Source organism: Taeniopygia guttata, chromosome 12 (genome assembly GCF_048771995.1).
Source record: "Taeniopygia guttata chromosome 12, bTaeGut7.mat, whole genome shotgun sequence".
NCBI lineage: Eukaryota > Metazoa > Chordata > Aves > Passeriformes > Estrildidae > Taeniopygia > Taeniopygia guttata.
This window is the reverse complement of record NC_133037.1, coordinates 17,369,441-17,388,903: the sequence shown is the minus strand read 5'-3', so window position 1 is coordinate 17,388,903 and position 19,463 is coordinate 17,369,441. Positions and strand designations below refer to the sequence as shown.

The 19,463-nt window shown below is 40.5% G+C and overlaps 1 protein-coding gene across 3 annotated transcripts in view; it reads right to left on the bottom strand.

Annotated features, from left to right (window-relative positions):
• IARS1 (isoleucyl-tRNA synthetase 1) overlaps nucleotides 1-19,463 on the bottom strand; it is a 93,517-nt gene that overhangs the window by 13,595 nt on the left and 60,459 nt on the right. For all 3 annotated transcript variants that reach the window (XM_041718882.2, XM_041718881.2, XM_030283417.4), the window contains exons 20-30: nucleotides 17,814-17,961; nucleotides 14,970-15,090; nucleotides 11,159-11,250; nucleotides 10,750-10,827; nucleotides 10,243-10,364; nucleotides 7,542-7,644; nucleotides 7,343-7,426; nucleotides 3,396-3,570; nucleotides 2,387-2,490; nucleotides 2,025-2,120; nucleotides 1,101-1,277 (exon numbers count right to left, since the gene is read on the bottom strand). In XM_041718882.2, coding sequence (XP_041574816.2) covers nucleotides 1,101-1,277; nucleotides 2,025-2,120; nucleotides 2,387-2,490; nucleotides 3,396-3,570; nucleotides 7,343-7,426; nucleotides 7,542-7,644; nucleotides 10,243-10,364; nucleotides 10,750-10,827; nucleotides 11,159-11,250; nucleotides 14,970-15,090; nucleotides 17,814-17,961 — 1,300 coding nt within the window. The remainder of the gene's footprint in view (nucleotides 1-1,100; nucleotides 1,278-2,024; nucleotides 2,121-2,386; nucleotides 2,491-3,395; nucleotides 3,571-7,342; nucleotides 7,427-7,541; nucleotides 7,645-10,242; nucleotides 10,365-10,749; nucleotides 10,828-11,158; nucleotides 11,251-14,969; nucleotides 15,091-17,813; nucleotides 17,962-19,463) is intronic.

Here is a 19,463-nt window from a genome sequence, read left to right as displayed (position 1 = left end):
AGATATGGGTAAGAGCAAAAATAAGCATGGGGGGAACCATATTTGCACAGGCATGAAAGTTTTCATGGAAAGCAACAGTGACCAGCACTAAAGCTCAGGTACAGGTGATTTGAGGGATTCCCAGCACTGTATTTCCAGCTGCTTCCAAATTCCAATTCAGGTTTGATGTTGTCAATCAGAAGTATCAAGTAAGTACTTAAAGATTTTCAGTGATTTCTCAACCACAGTATTTACTTAGTGTTTCCTCCTGTCTGTCACTTGAAACTGCTAGTTTTAAAAAAGGCCAAACAGGGCTTTGTTTCTGATCTGTAAAACTTCAGATGTGCCATTAATAACTATAAAGCATTTCCTTTACACACATTATTAAGACGGATGAAATGTGCCCTTTTCTTTCAGCTATTCCCTGCCTTCTCAGCCATTCTGTAAATCAAATTTCAAGTCTGATAGATCGTACACTCTTCTGTGAATTAATCTTTGTGGTGAAGCAGGACATTTATATTGAAGAATAGTTCATTCACAGCGCTGCTAGGAATGCCTTTTGAATAGAGTAAGTTTCAGTAAAACCATGGCAAAACTATCATCAAATATGTCAGAAGAAGCAATCAAAGAAAACAACAGAAATTGCTGCTGATTTGAAATATGAAACTACACTTTTACAACAGACAACTTCAGCAGCACAAGGCAAAAGAACAAACATCCTTAAATATTAAACAAGTTGGTCTGAAGCCAAATTTAGCCTCGAAGGAGTAGTTCTAATACAAAAGTCTATTAATCTAAGAAAATCAGAGCAACAATATTTTGGCTGTTCAAACAACACACTAATCCAAGTACAAACAACTGTGTATTAAGTTCAGACAAACAACTGCCTCACTTATTTACTTTGGTATCCAAGCAACTTGATTTTCAAAATCACCACACATACAGAATCCAACTCCTTTCTTTTATAAACCAAGAAAGACTAATACAGAAAATTATAAATAGAAAACAATATCTGCTCTTTCCCACAAATAAATATTGACACCATTACTCTTTAATTGGAGCAGCTTGTTGGGTTAAAAGCAAGTAAGATGAACTGTGCAAGCAATGCTTTTCCTCCTTACTTGGGTTGTTTCCTGGATGAGAACTTCCTTTGAGGTAGGCACCGGGTAAGGCTTCAGGTCTGCTTTTATTGTGGCAAAAATGAACTCAGCATGTTGCTGGATGACAGTGTCCAGGTATTCCCCCTCTGGCAGGGCCCTGTAGTACACTGTGATCTCATCTGTGGGGACCAGGTTCCTCTGCAGGACACACACACACACACCATTACTGACAGCAAAACCACACACCAAGAGAGGAATACTTGTCAAGTTAAAAAAAAAACGTATTTATCAACCAGTTGTTAAAAGCTTCCACAAAAGACTTAGAAGAAAACAATGTTTCTACAAAAACATCAAGAATCTTAAAACATTGGAGTTTAGGCAAGATTAAGTATATTGATATTCATTATAGTGAAAATAAATTATAGTTTTATGTCATTACAGAATTGAATTTAAATCCAGTAACACATGGGAGGGTTTTCATGACCACAATCCTTCCTGGTTATATTTTATACAGAAATAAATCCTCAAGTTTTATATATGTAAAAACATTAAAATATATAAATCTACATAGGTGTGTATATGTATATACATATGTACAATCTACACAGATGATTTTTTAAATACATATAATGTAAAAAATATCTATTTTGGTAAAAATGTGTAGTTTTTCAGTCTTATGCTGAAGAAAGGTCCTTTCCAACCCAGACTTTTCTATGAGTCTATGATTCATGCAGCCTTAACTGCACTGATCTTTTCCAAAATAACACATCCCATGAAAATTTTCTCATCCTTTAGAGCTCTTGCAAGGGAATCCAATCAGAAAGCCATACACGAGGAGTAAATGATACAGAGCTTCATGTTTAATGAAAAATGCCGTCTCTGCATATTGCCCAGACTGCTGGAAAGGAAATGAAAATGCCTTGTCCCACCCCACTGATTGCTCACCTTCTTGCGAAGCTTCTGGATGCGATTGATCACTTCCCGGGCAACTCCTTCATCCACCATGGACTGGTCTGGTGTCACGTCCAGCAGCACCAAAACCTGAGCAAATGCACAAAACATTGATGAACAGGTGACAGACTGGAAACAAGGTGGAAGTAACGCTCTCAGGAGCTCAGGATGCCTTCAGAGAGCTCCTCACGTACAAAATATGATGGTGGAGAGAGTGTTGAACAGCTCCAGGATTCACACACTCCTGGAACGTGCTGAACTACCTGAACTAACAAACCCAAGCCAGCTTTTACCTCACCATTTTCCTATTGCTTCCTGAGGAAAAAAAGAAAGAGAGGAAATACCCAATAAAATACCTGAGCATCGGAGTGTGCCTCGAACTGAGCAGATCCCTCTGTCATCTGATACATGAGACGGAGATCTTCCCCATGGAGTTCGTGTCCTTCAACAACAATGCTGCCTGCAGGGTTGGCAGATGGAAAGCATCTCTTATCATCCAAGTAAAACCCCTGATTTTAAATTCAGAAAGCTTTAACCAAGTTTCAGACTTCAAACACGTGCAATGTATATATTGGCAATGCAGTCAAACTGCAGTTAAGCACTAGTAAGCAGCAGTGAATTATCCCACATTTCCATTTTTCATACAAGCACTTCTCCAGGTAGCAGAGCTCACTAAAACACAGGCACTTCAGCAACTGTTTGTGTAGAACCATCTGAATGGAATAAAACTTAAAAATAACCTCTATACTCCACCAACTCCAAATTTCCATTTAAGCAGTTTGCTGAACAGATATAGCTGCAAAATTCACACCCACTTGTAACTCTGGAATCGAAGGAATGCTTTTAGAATAAAAGCTACTGCACAAATACACAGTTCCAATCTGATTCAGTCTCACAGAAAGCTTATTCTCTGCTTCATCTTGGCTTTACAGTAGCTCTTAAAATCAGAGAACATCCTGAGCTGGAAGGGACCCACAGGGATGACCGGGTCCAACCCTGCAAAAACACCCCAACAATCCCAGTCTGGGCATCCCTGGCAGCGCTGTCCAAACTTCCTGCAGCTCTGGGAGCCTCGGGGCTGTGCCCATTCCCCGGGGAGCCAGCAGTGGTTGACACTCCCTGGGGAAGAACTTTTTCCTATTATCAAAGGAATCTCTGATAGGAAGGAACAGTTTAAAAGGAGAACAGTTTAAAATCAGTGTCTACATTTCTAAACTTTTCTTGCCAAAAAAAACCCAGAAAATAATAACCGCAAATTTTCTCCTCCTAGCAGCTGAAGAGGGATAATAAGAGAGAAGCATTAAGCTGCCCTAGCCCCACAGAAGGATACCCTGCCATCCGTGAGGGGTCTGTCCTGCTACAGACCTGTCTGCTGGAACCTCTCCAGCTGCTCGCTGCTGAGCTCCTTGATGGCAGCCATGACGGGCTTGAAGGCGGCCTTGAGGCGGCGGCCCAGCACGGTGTGCTCGGGCTCGGCCCGCAGCCGCACGCCGAACCTGCCCTTGTCCGCAGACAGCGTCAGCGCCCGCACGTTCAGCTCCTGCAGGGACACAGCACAGCCCCTCAGCACGGGCAAGCTGCAAGGTTTGCACGGGTTGTCTCTACAGATCGAGTCGACAAAGCCAACCCTGAGCCCACCCAGCAGCAGAGCCCATCCCCACCCTCAGCCTCCTTTTTGTTCTTTGTTAATAACAGGCAGCTCTCACCTCAAAGCAGCCCCTACTCAACAGCCCTTTGGATCTCCCCCTCACAACTGCACGAAGAGCTAAACCCTCTGTGCGCACTGGTGGAGCCAATGGCCTGGCAGAGCTAAGGAGAGCAAATTCTGCTGGAACAGTCCTTTCAGAACACACAGAGCCAGGGAAATCATTACCAACCATTTCACGGTTGAGGCTGTACAAAATGGCCCCATTTTGTCTCCTCCTTACCTGTTCATTCCAGCTCCTCACTGTGCAGAAAAGCTTCTGGCTGTGTCCTGCAGCCAAAACAGCTTTATAAAACCTGCATGGACTTTAGGAGGGGCCCCAGACACTGCATGAAGGTGTGTGCCCATTTTTCTGAGTTGCACGTGCAGATTTTATTCCCATATCTGAGGGGAACATAGTGGTGCTGTGGGAATTTTTACATAACTGATTGAGAGGACAACATTATTTTCATATGAGGAAAGACCAAGGCTGGAACTCTTCGGAGAGAAGACAGCTGAAGGGGGACATGACTGGGGCTGGAAAACATGAGGCACAGACCTGCATGTACATTTCACTGCAATCCAGCAGGTTCTGTCTGCCAGGCTGCCCAACACTTGGAGCATTTGGTGTTTAATGCCCACTGGATGGTGGTGTGAGCTCCCATCACCATCCTACAGCATCACCAGGTGCACTTGGCAAACAAGCTGCTCCAAGGCATTTAGGAAGCAGAAGTAAATGGCAGCATCAGCATGACAGGACTAGCAAGTAGCCAAACATTTGGATTGAGAAATAATGCTTAAATACAACCTCTGAGCTGCAGCCTAATTTCCTAGGAAGTCCTACTGACATGAGGAGCAAAGAACACAACTGAATCTAATTTTATTTAATACATCTTTTAGGAAATCTAATGAAAATTATGCACTTCAGAAATTCAGTTTCAATAGGGTGCTGCTGGAAATGAGCCCATGAGTTGTAAACTACAGCGCCGTGGGGGAAAAGAAATAATAATTCAAAAAATAGCACAAATTGAAAAATTACTTTGGGCCTGATTAGATAAATCAGAGAAGCCAACTCCATCAGGACAAGTTTTCTGTACTAATTAGATTAGGAAATCATTTTTTCGTACACATTATCCATTTAAAAACCCAGAATGAGTCTTAGAAAAACAGGCAAGTCTCTATCTTAGGTTTGTTTACATCAGTCTCAGAGCTTTGACTTAAAATAATTCTTAATTTTATCTTCCTAATTACTCAAAATTAGCTCCTTAACATATCTTTCAAGTCTCATGGGGACATACTGAGGTAAGCAGCCCCTCCCATGACAGCTGAAGAGCTGTACATGGAGTGCCTAAACGTACAAGAGTCTTTAGCTGGTGCCATTTGCCCAGTCCTCAGAACAGAGACAGAAATGTCAGAAATGCTGTGCTTCAGCTAGGCTGGGCTTTCTAAGCAGGCAGCCTAAAAAGGAAAATAAGTACTCATTATGTAATAGTGTAAGAAATGAAAAACTGCTGGGCCCCCCAGCCACAGCTCCTGTCAGATAATTCAGCCCTGTCACAGGCTCGGTTCCTGGGTTTGATGGAGAAGTCAATTTTCTGTTTTACAGCAGACCTACACAGGGCTGGGGGTTGGAGGGAATACAAAGCTTGAATGGAAACAAGATTCTGACTGTGCACAGAGTCAAATTTACAGAGAAAATCTTTCCCTAGAAGCAGCTGGGAAGTCCTGACCTAGGCTTATAAAAGGCCTCAAAGAGAAATGAACAAAATGCAACTGTGTCCAGTTGCTAAAAGCCTTCTGGGTTTATTTCATTTCATGAGCTTGGCTATTTTTGCATGACAACTCTATAATCTGGCAAGTTCTAATATTAAAATCCATTTATTTAAATTACTTGCTGTGTTCTGAAGATGAGAGAGGAGCACTGCAGATCAAAGACTACAGCTCCTTCTGCAAAAGCCATGAATGAAATTTCTGAAGAATTGACAAGTATATTTTCCACATTCTTTTGTCAGCAACTACATAAAATTAAATGGTGTAATTCTCCTTACCCATTACCTCTGGCATCTGCAAATTTACTCCTGGCAATCACTGAAGGTTCTAAAGCTCTGAATAGGCAGGAGGTTGATGAAAAAAGCTGCAAATGCAGCCCAAGCAATGCTGCCCAGCCTGCCTGTAATCACTGACCTCTTTAGCTCTGCACCATCCAGTAAACAACAGGATTGATTGCCATGCAGTACAATAAAACACACACTAAGCTCCAGCAGCAGCTTGTTGAATTTTAAGACACATAATAAAACCAGGACAATAGACAGTACTTTGTGTTTGTGCTTCCACAAAGGCATCTGAGCTTGTTTTAACTCATCTCTCCAGAAGAGACACTTTTGTCTGCAGTAGCAAAGGAATACAGATCAAAACATACTAATGTACAATCCAATTAGTTAATAATTTAAAAATGGTTAGCTTCTTTTGTTACTTTTCATTAGCTGTAGAAGCTGACAACAAATTCTAGCAACTACTCTTTTGGAAGTAATTTGAGGAAGCAAACTTCATCTACCTCAAAACTACCTCTAGAATTTAAAATCCATTTTTCAGATCCAAAAACATGGGACAGACATTTGCCTAAATTTCACAGAATTCTGCTGTTGAAGAGACTCAGATATTGAAATGATTATAATTAATAATAACAGCAATTCTGAAGAGAGATATCATAACTGCCAAGTCTAAGAGCAATAATCAATAAGTTAACATGACAGAAAAGCTTTACAGTCCCACTTGCAAATCAATTACTATTTTTTAAATTAAAATTCCTCTAGTGAATAATTCTTAGGAATTTAACTCCCATGGTAACTAAAAGCAAGCAGCATACAGCACTGATGAAGAGGTCCTGTGCACCGAGCTGTGACTTCCTGAGCCAGTGCTCATTCCCCCAGCAGAATTTTTAGACTTTCCACAGATATGTATTTAGACTTGGGGAAAGCTCATGTTGCTGGAATTATAACGTAATACAAGTTTCAGAGGTCCTCCTGTGCTTCACCTCCTGAATTCCCTGACTGACATGACTACCCTCACCAAGACAAGTGAGGTGAGCTGATCCTCTTTAGGAAGATGCACATTTTTGTTTTCTTTGACAAGGTAAAGCAGCTGACCTTGGCAATGGCAACTTAACCATAAGAGGATGGCATATTTTAAGCACATGAGCAGATGTGCTGTTACAGATGCCTCACTGAAGGGAAGAAAGAATTCTTAAGCTCCCAAGAACAGGCACAGGATAAAGAACAAGCACAGGATAAGGGCCACACCATTTCTCCACAAGGGAAAACCCCCTCAGATCCTGTACTGTCAGTGGGAACAGAACAAGAATTTTGTGTCACTGATCCTTGATGATGGATTTCATGGCTTTAGAGAATGCAAACAGGTCAGATTCTAACAGCCTCTCAGTCCAATGTGGTCAGTTTGTAGGAGTAAGTATTTCTCAACACTAAACTGACTTTGGCACATCTCCCATTAATATCCTTTTCAGTACAGCTCTCCTGGAAATTCATTTCACCTGTGAGACGTTAATATGGTCAACAGGGGAGGTTGTTCAGGTAACCAATAGACACAATCCCCTTAAACATGATGTTCTTACCTCAAGTACATACTTCTCTAAAGACCTGATGTTTTCCAGAGCCTCTGGATCCTGGTGGATAACTACTACTTCTTTCAAAGGATACTGGAGAAAAAAAAAAAACAAAACAAAACAGAAACTTAACTACTCGGTTTCCCCAGGTTCATCCCAAAGTTACAATGCTGTCACATATTCCCAGGGAGATATGAGGAGTTCTAACCTTGACTGGGATGGTTTTTCTGTCTCTGATCACTCGTCCCAGCTCAATCACAGACTGCAAACAAGAAACGGCACTTTCAATTTTTTTGTCGATGAGATCCTCCCTAGATTAGAAAGGACACGTTATAATTGCTGCCTTTTCATCACATCTCTTTGAGCAGATGGAAAACATTTTACCCCCTTCTCTGACATTTCCTGCAAGACTCAATTACGCCCTGGTAGGGGCAATTTGAAAAACAAACAAACAGGCTTTTCCTCTCTCTTTGTGGAGAAAATGAGGAGGAAACAACTTGCTGAAAACAAATAGCAGAGCTATTTTTACATCTTTTGTTAGCACCTCTCACAAGGTGCAGAGGATTGAGTCATGCAACCTATTCTAGTAATAGCCAATAAAAAGTACAATTTACATTAATAATATCATAAGAAGATGCAGAAAGATATTATAAATTGAGTACTTCTAGCAACAATGAATTCCCTGTAACAACAATTCACTGGATCTCAATTTATTATCTTTTCCAGAAACTGCAGATATTTGAGCTTGATGTTTTAGAGTTTTAACATCTTTTTGGGGTCAATAATTTTCACACCCTTCCATTTTGAGGCTAGGCAGGGTTGGGGTTTTTTTGCCGTTTGGGGTTTTTTTGGGGTTGGGGTGGAGAGAGAATTGGGGTTGAATTTGTGGCCTTTTTTTTTTTTTTTTTTTTTGAGGCAATTGACATTTATGTTTTGTTTCAAATGTACAAGCAGTGAAATATTATGAAAATGTGTTTTTCCTGATTTGTTGAGTAGATGCACTAACTGGGCAGCTCCTTTAAAACCACTCAGGTATCAAAGTAAGAGCAGAGGTATTGGTTAAAAAGACAGATATGAATAAAACTAAATGAACACAGATACTTGCTGCAATCTAAGGAGCAGAAGTACTGGGATGAAAACCACAACTCCAGTAAGGCCTGGCCAGAAAAACAGAGCTGGTGAAGCAAAACTTACAACTTAAATATGCCCATTGCAGCATTAAGGCTCTGAGTTGCTTCTACCTCTTTTGAAACTTTTGTTCTTCCAAAAGCCAGTCCCTGAGGGTAATCCTCCAACAGCTTGGAAATGTAGAAATTACAAGATGGAATATTTTGTTCCCAGAAAGCTTCATACAGGATTATGTGACATTTTAATATCACTGAACCACATTCCAGAGCCACAACACACAAGAGTATTTTTCAAAGGCTGAATGCAAATCCACAAAATTTAATGCAACCCATCTATTCAGACACTGAGCAACCAAGCAGGACCTCGGTGGGGTTTTAACACAGGTGCTGAGTCAAGCTCAGCTGTGAAAGTGGCCAAGTCCTTCAGCTTTATCTGCACTCCTGATACTGGTAAAGTGGTATTTTCTGTAACTGCATAAAATGTCTCTTTCTATTAATTTACAATATTGTCCTTATGCTGTATCAGAAAATTTTCAAAGTAAATGCAGTGATGTGCTTTGCAACTCCAGGTGAAACTCCAACAATACTCTGTGTTTGAAAAGGCTTTTTTCTACAAGGGGACAACTGGGATCCAATAAATTCCACAACTAGTAACAGACAGAAACCCCAACAAAATGCCACACAGAGAAAAGTGGTGCAAGTCTCAAATACATCCCACATTTGCATGATGCAGCAGCAAGTCAGCATGAACTGCAGTGAAGAGTGACTAAGACACTTTTAAATGCTTGTGCTACACCCATGCCTGAACTGAGTCCCTGCAAAGAGCTCTCCATCCTTCCCTGACTCCATTCTACAGGAGCCCAATCCTATTCCTGGCAGCTCCCTGATGAGGGTGGCATTCCTTGATTACATATTCTTCACAGCACTTGCCCAGGGAACAGAAAATCAGCACCATCATTATGTCAATCTCCAGCTCCCTGTTGCAGTAACTCTCATTATTAAAGCTCTCACAAAGACCATACACCCTCCTCAAAGCATGCAGCAGCCATAAAAAGATACACCATTAGAGAAGGCTTAAATTTTTAAACTGTAAAGCATCAAGGTCAGGTCCCCTGTCCTTGAGGGTTTTCACACTCAGCTGCAATGCTGAAGGGACGTTTTTTCTCTTATTTTCAGATACTCAGAGCAGACAGTGCTGCAGGAACTTAATCCACTGCAATACCAGTGATCTCTCTGATCCTTTAGGGCCTTTCAGTTAGGCACTACAGCTCTGAGCCAACACACAGTTTGAGGAGTAAAAAAGGATATTCCTGCCCACAAAAGGAAAATATTATGAATTGGGAACATGCATTCCTACTAATTGCTTTCCTTCATATCTCCAGTCATTTAAGCTAACACAAATCTACTGCCTAAATATGGAGGGAAAATTCCCAGCTAAAACTGAGGGTGGAGTGTGAAGTGTACTGCAAAGGAAATGTTCTCCTACAGCAAAGAGTAAAATTCATCAGATTTTAATCAAAATATAAACATTCTGTGCTCATAGAAAAAACACGTTCACTAGCATTCTAAAGTTTTTTCAGAGACAAAGGAATATTTATTTTATTAAAGCAGTTTGATTTCTTATTATGCAGTTTTAAACACAAGTGAGGGAGCACTGTTCTGTGAAATAAAAAATAAATAAATAAAATAAAATAAACCAAACCCACAAATCCCCAAAAATGAACAAAAATCCCCCAACAAACAACCAAACCCCAACTTTGCCACCTAATAGCTGCCTCTTACCTGACTTGGGGGAGCATGAGGTAGTGAATGCTCTCAGTGTTCTTCTCCTGGACCGAGGCTGGATCAATGAGTGTTTTCAGATTCTGGTACATCAGCTCAGTGATAAATGGAGTATACGGTGCCTGTAATGTTGCATTAAATCACCACTTTCCTTTATTGCTTGGACATTATAAATCAGTAATACCATGAATTACATAAGGGCAGTTCAGCAAAAACAATGCTTACACAGTGTCTGCGACTGGGATGTTATTCAAAATGCAGACTGAAATAAATAATGGATTTCAGACTACGTATTTACCTCCTGCCTAATATTTAAATGTTATTTTTGGGCATCAGGGAAGAAATTATAATGTGTCCTTATCAATAAGGTGATACAGGCCTTCTTTTTACTACCATGGGGTAGATAAGCAAAGAGAGGGTAAGATGGAAAATGAACTGTGCTACACAAATATGCTTTTGTATTAACTGCTTTAAAGTGCTGTTGAGAGTGGGGTGTAATTCCCTTACCATGAGTCTGCACATGGAGAACAAGACACTAAACAAAGTTTCCAAGGCCATAATGCAGTCCTCAGTCCCATTCTCGCCCTAAATGAAGAATTCACCAAGAAAAATAGCCATTTTAGGATCAGGAAATGCACTTCAATAGGCTTCAAAAGTTTCCTATCTTAATACAATACACTTGTTTTCCAAACTGTATTAATGCTGGTCAATTCCACTGAGCAAGTTATTATTGGGCATTTTGGCTGGTTTTGCCCACAAAGCAGAGAGGAGAAAGAACAGTTAATTTTTGTGCCACTCTCAGGCACAAAGTGAAAGCATTTAAAGCCAAGATCTTGCACAGAGCTGCCATGAATGCCATTCCCAGGGACTGCCAGGGCTTTGTTGCCAGGGCAGGAGTGCAGCAGCTGATCCCTACCTTGAGCCTCCTGCGGTTCATTCTGACGTACCAGTTGGTCAGAACATCCACAAACTTCACCAGCCGGGGCACCACCGTGTACAGCCTGTAAGCTGCAAGGAAAATGGTTCCTGCAGGTCAAACCTGCCCTCTGCAAGCTCCTCACTTAGAAACCACATCATCCTTTACAGCCCTGGTGTTAAACACAGCCGAAAGCTCCAAAAAGTGACTAAATATTGATCATTTTACAGCTGTATTTTGAATATGCATAGCATCACTTTCATGCTTAAGACAAACACATTCCCCCCTCCCAAACTGCTTCCCTAATCCCACACAAACAGACATTATGGGAGCCTTATGCTTTTATCTGACTGGTAAAGAGGATAGTGGATAAGAGACTATTAATGGCAGGGGATTGGGCAAATCCTCCATTTGCACATGCTGCAAACACAGCCGAGGCACTGTAAGTTGAACAGAAATTATTGCAGAACCAGAAAATAAAATCTTCTTAATTACTACCAATGCTTCCTCCTTTTGCTCAGCAGATTCCAAATGAGACACCTACTTCAACCAAGTCTCCCTGAATTAATTACAGTTTTCCACTGTTTTTCCAAGTAACAGGGTAAGCTAAAATGCAAAGCAGAAGCAAGGCTGATGAGGTAAGAGATAAACAGAGCTGTATTTTCAAGTTCTGTGTAACTGAAATAATGGAAAGCTGCCAGCAGCAAGGTCGTCCCCAACATCACTACGCCACAGGGAAACAAATTTCAGCTGTTCCTGAGAAAATTGGGGGATAAGGGGGACAGACCTTACACAGGACTCAATTTTTCTAAAGAAATTTTCTAAGGAAAACTTTAACTTTTATTTAACTTCTCTAAAAGCCAAGAGCTTCTTGAGCTCCATTCTGAAGCAGTTTAATTAACCAAGCAGCTACTGAATAAAATGGATCTTGGCTTTAAAAGCTCCACCACACTTTTCACTGTGTTTTGTAGAGCAGAATGTTTTTAAAGGCAAAGAACTGGGATTTAAACCTAAAGAGGAAATGCCCAGAAGATTCACACCATGGTGGGGAAGACATTATTTATGGGGGAATTTACATTTCTAAAAAGTCCTAACCTTTCCTCTAGCTATGCATTATTTAGTTAGGAGAGCTGATATAAACAAATTTTCAAATAATCAAAAATCCCACCCTTCAGGGACAGTGTATCTTTAACAAGAAACACAGCATTAACCTGTAAAAATGCATTTCTGTTCTCAATAGCTATGACCAAATTGTGAAACCTGCCTTTTGTGACTCAGGAAAAAGCCATAGATGTACATGGAGACACTATACACTTCTTTTCATTTCAGTCACCAGGAGAAAAGCTGTTTTACTAAAATAAGTGCTTGTATTGGGCACTTTAGTAGAAAATAAAAGCCTAATAAGGTTTATTGATTTTTAATACAGAATATTAATACCCCTGAAACACATCAGCTTTCAGCACAATGTAGCTTGTGCCATTTTCCATGAATATTTGGAATGGGGCTGGGCCTCCTCTTCTCCAGCTGCACACACTCCTGGAAGGCAAAGCCCTCCCATGCAGGACCAGCAGAGAGCTGTTCCCTCTCTCTGGAGTTTTTCCAGGCTCTCTCAAGCACCCAGAGTTGGAGGGGGCACAGGCTGAGCCCCTTCCCTGCCCCTCAGCCCATCCAGGTGAGGTCAATCCCACTCTGACCCCACCTGGGCTGACACTGCCACCTCTCCAAGTGCCAGGACAAACTGGGGCAGAATTACCATAAGCTGGACTTAATGGAAACATTTTTCCAGAGGCAGGAGCTGGGTGTAAAATTCAGCTCCACTAAAGGGCACTGGATGAAATGGAAGAAGCAGAACCCAGCTGCAGCACTTCCCTGGTCACTGGGGTCTCCTCAGCAGTGCCAGTTTCAAACCTGTGTCTTCTTACACCCCATGACCTCCAACTGCGGGAATTTATATTTTTATTAATCTCATTTATCAAGCATTTGACATTATCAGTCACCATTATAATCTTCCCTTGTCTCTTCCTAACATTTTTCCTACTTGAAGTGATAACAAAATAGAAAATATTTTCCAAAAAAAAAAATAGGCTCATAAAAGAGATTAGAGTATCATACACAGTACACAAATTCACTTCATCTCATTAAGATCTGCCTGACTGAATCCAGAGTTTATGCAGAAAAATAAACTGAAAAATTCTGTTTATTAATCCCTTCCACATGAGACTGCCACTCATTTGATGAGCACATGAGGTTATCTTCATCTAACACAAGACAACAGTATTTCCTACCAACACTACTGCCTTGGAAGTCTTTGCATTGTCATTTTCCAACAGGAACTCTCTTCTCCTGCTTGGAAGTATCTTCTTATTTTATAAAGATGGTCACTGACACATCCCTTTTTGTCAGCTTCATCTTCCTCTCAGAAGTCCAGAGCAGATAATTCAAGTTTCTATCCCCATATTCACCTTCCTACAAATATTTCTATTTAAACCACGTACTGTTCCACGATCCCAGGTTCACAAACTCACAAAGGAATTTTCTGCTGTCCCTCAGAGTATTTTCCTCTTCACAAGCAGCACATAAACTTGCATAGGCTCTGCTTATTTGTGCTTGGCAACACATGAAACCCAACACAAACCATCATCAAATTCCAAGGACAACAACTTGCAAGCCATATTTTCATCAAGGAGAGCCAGCTTTTATCATATTGCTAAGTTGGGTAGCTTGAGGATTCTTTCTTCCTTTAATGAAATGTTCTTAGATGAGCTCAGATGAACTCTGCTTGTACCAATGACCTGGTTCAGCTGTCACAGCCAGATAAACTGTACTACTCGTGGTGAGAGTGACCATCCCATCAGTCAGAGGGGAAAGCAAGGGATGAGTGCAGTGCAGGGTTCTCTGTGTCCTGCTGAACTCACATCGGGCATTTAGCTATTTCCTTATTACCTGTTATCCCACTTAACACCTTCCTTCCCAAGCCCAAGGCTTCAAAAATTCTTCTGAGGGCAACTTAAGATCACAGGCATTGAGGGGAGTTATTTGTTTATTCATGACCAGGAGTGACAATGGCCAAAGCCATCTTCTTTCCAGGATCTGGGTTTCCAGTGCCCTCAAATGCACCAAAACCTCTCCAAATCCCATCTGCAAGTTTTTCAACTACTTCAGGGGGTTCTTGCAGCATCTTCTCTTTGCAATTAAGTGTTCCAATGTAATGTGAGCATCAAGAGGTATGGGATGATGAAAAAGACAACATGCAGGAAAAAAAACCTGGACAGTATCTTCTTACAGCTATCCTAATACACTTATCCTAATTCTGCTGCACACACTCCCACAGCATGGTTCCAAAGAAACCCTCTCCAAGGAACTATACCAGGAAAAAATTTATTGCCAGTGCTCATATACCCATCAAAATTATTTTATTCAGCTGACTTGAGCACTGCCCATTTTATCCCTTTTTTACAGCTTCTCCAAATTCTATTTAGCTTCCTTTTCACTGCTGTCTTTCAGTGACTATTATAATATTATTAATTGCTCCAAGCACAGCAGACGTTGTTACAGCAACAAGCTCCATCACCGAGCGCACAGGATTAGCTGTGACAAAAAAAGCCTCATCACTTTTTGAAATCTCATGAACAAGCATAGCAAAATCTGACTTAACACCCATGAAAAGAAGTATTCCATAGATTATGGTAGCTGGTTAAATATTTCCTTCCTTTTATCAGAGTCTCTCACAAAATTTGGGAATCTGTGTGCAAAGGCAAGTTCTGCAATCAAACATGAAACACCCCCAGACCCCCTGAGCAAAAATGCATACCTGCCATTTCAGCTTTGAAGAATTGGATGAGGGACTGGGTGAAAGAAAGAATCCATTTATCCATGATGTTATTGCTCTCCTTAACTGTGTTCTCATTGTAAAGGAATTCTCTTCCCTCATCCTATCATCAAAACACAAAGCACATTTCTAAGACATCACGGTACATAATCAAACTCTATATCCAATTACCTGTCAGCTACCACTATTTTGACATCTTCCCTGAGTTATACTGATCTCCAGCCAGCAAACATTACATTCCAGCCACAGGTATGTAAGAGAGGGAGCTGTGGAAAACCTGCCTCACTGGTGCCTCACCACCACCTTTAACTGCAAAGGAGGCTGGTGATTTGGGCCTCTTAAAGCAGATAAAAAGCAGTACCAATCCTTTTCCCAGCCCCTAGACACAGAGTAGGATCCCTGAATTTACACAGCTCCTTCATCCAGGAGGGTCTGAGGCATTCCTAAGGAATTCACTATGCAGATGGATTCTATTTGGAGAGTGGGCCTAGAAACAAAACCATTACTTTTTTAAGAACATGGGACAATCTCAACACATTGAAACACAGATGAATGTAGCAACCTGAAAAATAGGTGGAATTTTTAGCATCCAACATGTACACAATGCACTTTTGCTGCTTTCCAGAGCACTGATGTTTGCAGTCATCTGAAAAATGGCATCACTTTGCTGCTTCTGCATGGCCTTGCAAGCAATACCATGTCTGACTCTTTCCTACATTCTTACAACAGGCTGGAAACAAGTTTTGTTGTTTTTGTTTTTTTTTTTTTTAATTTACATTGGGTTTTTGGTTTTTTTATTTACAAAAAGTATTTTACAGCTGGTTTTAAAAGCCTTTAGACTTTCCATTCCCTCAGAGTCCAGATGAAAAAATCAGTTTGAGTTATTAAACCCAGACACTACAGATCCACTTTCACAGTATAAAGAAAAAGATTCGTAGGAAAGAAATGTAGAAGAGGAACAATCCCAGTGTGAGGTCAGCAGTCATTAACCAACTACAATTAAAGGGGGAATTACAGTAAGCATTAAATTATTATACCTGACCCAGGACACTGGGATTTTACTTTCTCCCTTTCAGGAAGCAGAACACAATGAAGAAGTTGCTTAAACCTGCACATGAAATCTAATTTAAGCATTATCACACCCAATAGCACATTCTTTTGCCTAATATGGTACATAGGAAGGATTTCACTATTTAGAAAGAAGAAATCCATCTGCTGAATTACCAAACCTATCTCCTTAAGCACTTGGATTTTCCATCCCCAATTAAACTGACATTGCAAGATTTAATGGGATCACAGTAAAAAGCTATAAAGTTCAGTTTAGGCAATGAAAAGGTCACAAGGATAAACAAGTGTATTTTGGGGGTAACATCTAAGTTTGTCTGACGAATACTGTCTAGGGATCCTAAAAACAAGACTTAAAAAAGACTTGTTGAATATTAGTATCTGGAGTTAGCAAACTTTCTTTCCCAAAGAGGTTGCTAAAACAGATAAATCCAATTGTTTAAGTCAGCTGTTTACTGTACTGATTTCTGAATTCAGCTGCCTTTATTGATTCAAATGGCAGCTCTCCACAGTGGCCAGGCTGCAACTGCATTTGTACTACAAGTTTTGGACTTCTCATTTAGCTCCCACTCTCCCATAAAAGTCTGCACTAAACCTGCTGTCATTAATTTCAGCTGAAAGATTAAAATTGGTTTCAACAGAAATTATACAAAATACACATCAAATCTTCAATTTTAATGAAAAATTACTATAAGAAAGAAATTTCAATCTTGCTTTCACACTGAAAGTGTAGAAACTCCTGTCACTCATTCAGCATTTTTAGCAGACTTCAAATGTAATCTACAAGTCTAAAGCATTACTGCTTTTGTGATTTGCCTTTCTTTCCATTACATTTCAGAATCTTTTTTCTAAGTTGCATTTAAATATAGCTTTTTAAAAAATTACTGTCATGTTACAGAAGACAATCTCCTTGCTGTAGCTAATGTATTCAGGACTGAGTATTCCCAAGTTAAGCATTTTAATGCAGATTCATAATTAAAGTTCCTGTAAATGAGTTAGCTCAAGAAACTGTCACGGCAGCCACTACTGCAAATAACTTTGCTGACTGATTTGCAGTTCTGCTCAGTTGTGTGGTGCTGAGCACTGATCTTAGTGCAGTTAACCTGCAGCCCAAGTGACAGATCTTGCTGGACAGGGGCTGTGCTGGCCTCACCACACAGGGGAACAGCAAAGAAAAAGCAGCAGCACTAAGGCAGGATCAGTGGGAACTGCTGCCTCCAGCTGCTCTGGAAAAACTGCCAGGAAAACCCACCCAAGTTCAGCAGGGACATCTCAGAAGGATCCCCTCCAGCACACATGGCTTTAACTGGTGTTCCCAGGGGGTGAGGAGCAGCAGGTAATTGCTCAGTGTGTCCTGACCCCACAGACACCAGGTCTGGAACTCCAATTTCACAAGTCTGAATGCAGCAGCAGCATTCCACAGATGTGAAGTAAAAAGGACGCAACAACATTCTGATCTGAGAAATGAGAGCTGTCATGTCTTGGTAGTCCCTTACCTTCCTCTTCTCCTTTGTGTTTAATAAGTTTGGTCAAGAAGAGAAAGATGCAGGGGATTACAGCTTTATAAAGCATGGTACAAACAGCAAAGAACAAATTAAGAGCAAGTATAATATACAACCTGATTGAACTTAGACGAAGGAGGTAAAGATCAGACAACCTCCAGAGTCCAGACCTCCCTTCAGTCTGAATTTCCCTACAATACTGATTCCCTTGAACCCTGAAGAAGCAGCAAGTCCTTGCCCTCAGCCCCCAGAGCTGTACCTTGTGCTGCAGGATCTGAACGTTCTGCACCAGGAAGCGATAGGCGTTGTACCAGGGCAGGAACACATCTTTCAGGATATCCCTCACCCCCTCCTCCTTAAACCTCAGGTTTTCTGCCCTTACCACAGGAGAATTGATCAGGTACAACCTGCAAAACAAGAGCACAATACTTCAAAGCTTAAAACTGCACATACTGATAGGGTTTCACAGGAAAAACTCCTAAGACGGCTGTATTGTAGACATGTAACAAACTGAACATAAAACCATTTACTAGTAACTCCTCCAGGAGTTTTCATGACATGCTGCATATGGAATTTGAATTGAAATTTTCTTTTTTACTCTCTGTGCTAACACATGCTCAGATGCCATCACGGTATAAAACAAGCAGAGAGTGCATGGTTCATCTTTAGGATGGTACCTGGTGTTTTGGTAATATTTTGAATTCCTTAACAGCTAGCCAGTATCTTTCTACTCAATCTTGTTCACCTCCTTAATTATGAAAAGCTTTGGCAGAACTAAGGAGCAAAACAAACCAGGCAAATCCAAGGGAAAGAGCAGAAATTAGCACTTTCTGAAAGACAGCCCCAAGAGGTAACAAAGGATGTACCTCCTACAACACAAATTGTATTATATCCAGAGGCAGCTCTGAGGGACCAGAGCAGAGGCTCCAGGTGACAGCAACTACTTATACAAGGGACAGCAATGTCCCTCAGCTTTTTGCTGTCTCCGAGTTAAAAACAAAACCTTTATGCTTTATCCCACCTTCTCCCCCAAATAAACATCTGTCTTCAGAAATAAACTGGAATCTATCAAGTTAGCTCAAGAGGAAACCAGGCTTCACTCAGGTGTCAAAAAATACTGAATATAAACCTGATTAAGATACGCTTCATTTAATTTTCCAAATATGAAAACCAAACCAAACATTTTTTCGTTTTAAAGATTGTGGCATCTTTCAATCCAAATGTATTAACCCATTTTCTCACATTTTTAACCTTTTAAAATCATGATTTTAAAGTAATATAACTTTACAGGCACTTCCTTTAGAAGGCTTTAAAATCTTAATGAGGTTTGACACAGCACATTCAAGAATATCAGACCATAAATTCTTCAGGAGAGAGAGCTTCTTGCATTAAAACTAATAGATAAAAATAGTGCTGCCAGAATACACAGACAGTAATGCAGCACAGAAATGGGCTTTTTCAGTACTGGATTAAAACAAAACAAAATTTTAAATACAGATTCATAGAATGGCTTGGGTGGGAATGGACCCCAAAGATCACCCAAGTGAATTCATACTTGAATTTGAATTATAAACTTACAGAAGTACAGAACAATTAAGGCAATGAACTAGTAAGTCCTAAATTACACTAGAATTTAGGTCTATCCTTAAACCACACCTTCCTGCTATCACAAATATTATATGCCACAGTTTGGTGGTGGTTCAGTATTGTTTTTTTGGGGAGGGTTTGTTTGTTTTAATAAAGCATCCCTAACCTGCCTTACAATATATAAATGTTACAAGAAGAGCAATTTCCTCAGTTACTCCAATTCAAAGACACATTTATATTGTATGGTCAGAGAAATAAGGCCCATAAGAAAGCCAGAGTTCCATCAGTTTAGTTACAGCCATTCAATTACCCACTGGGCAGA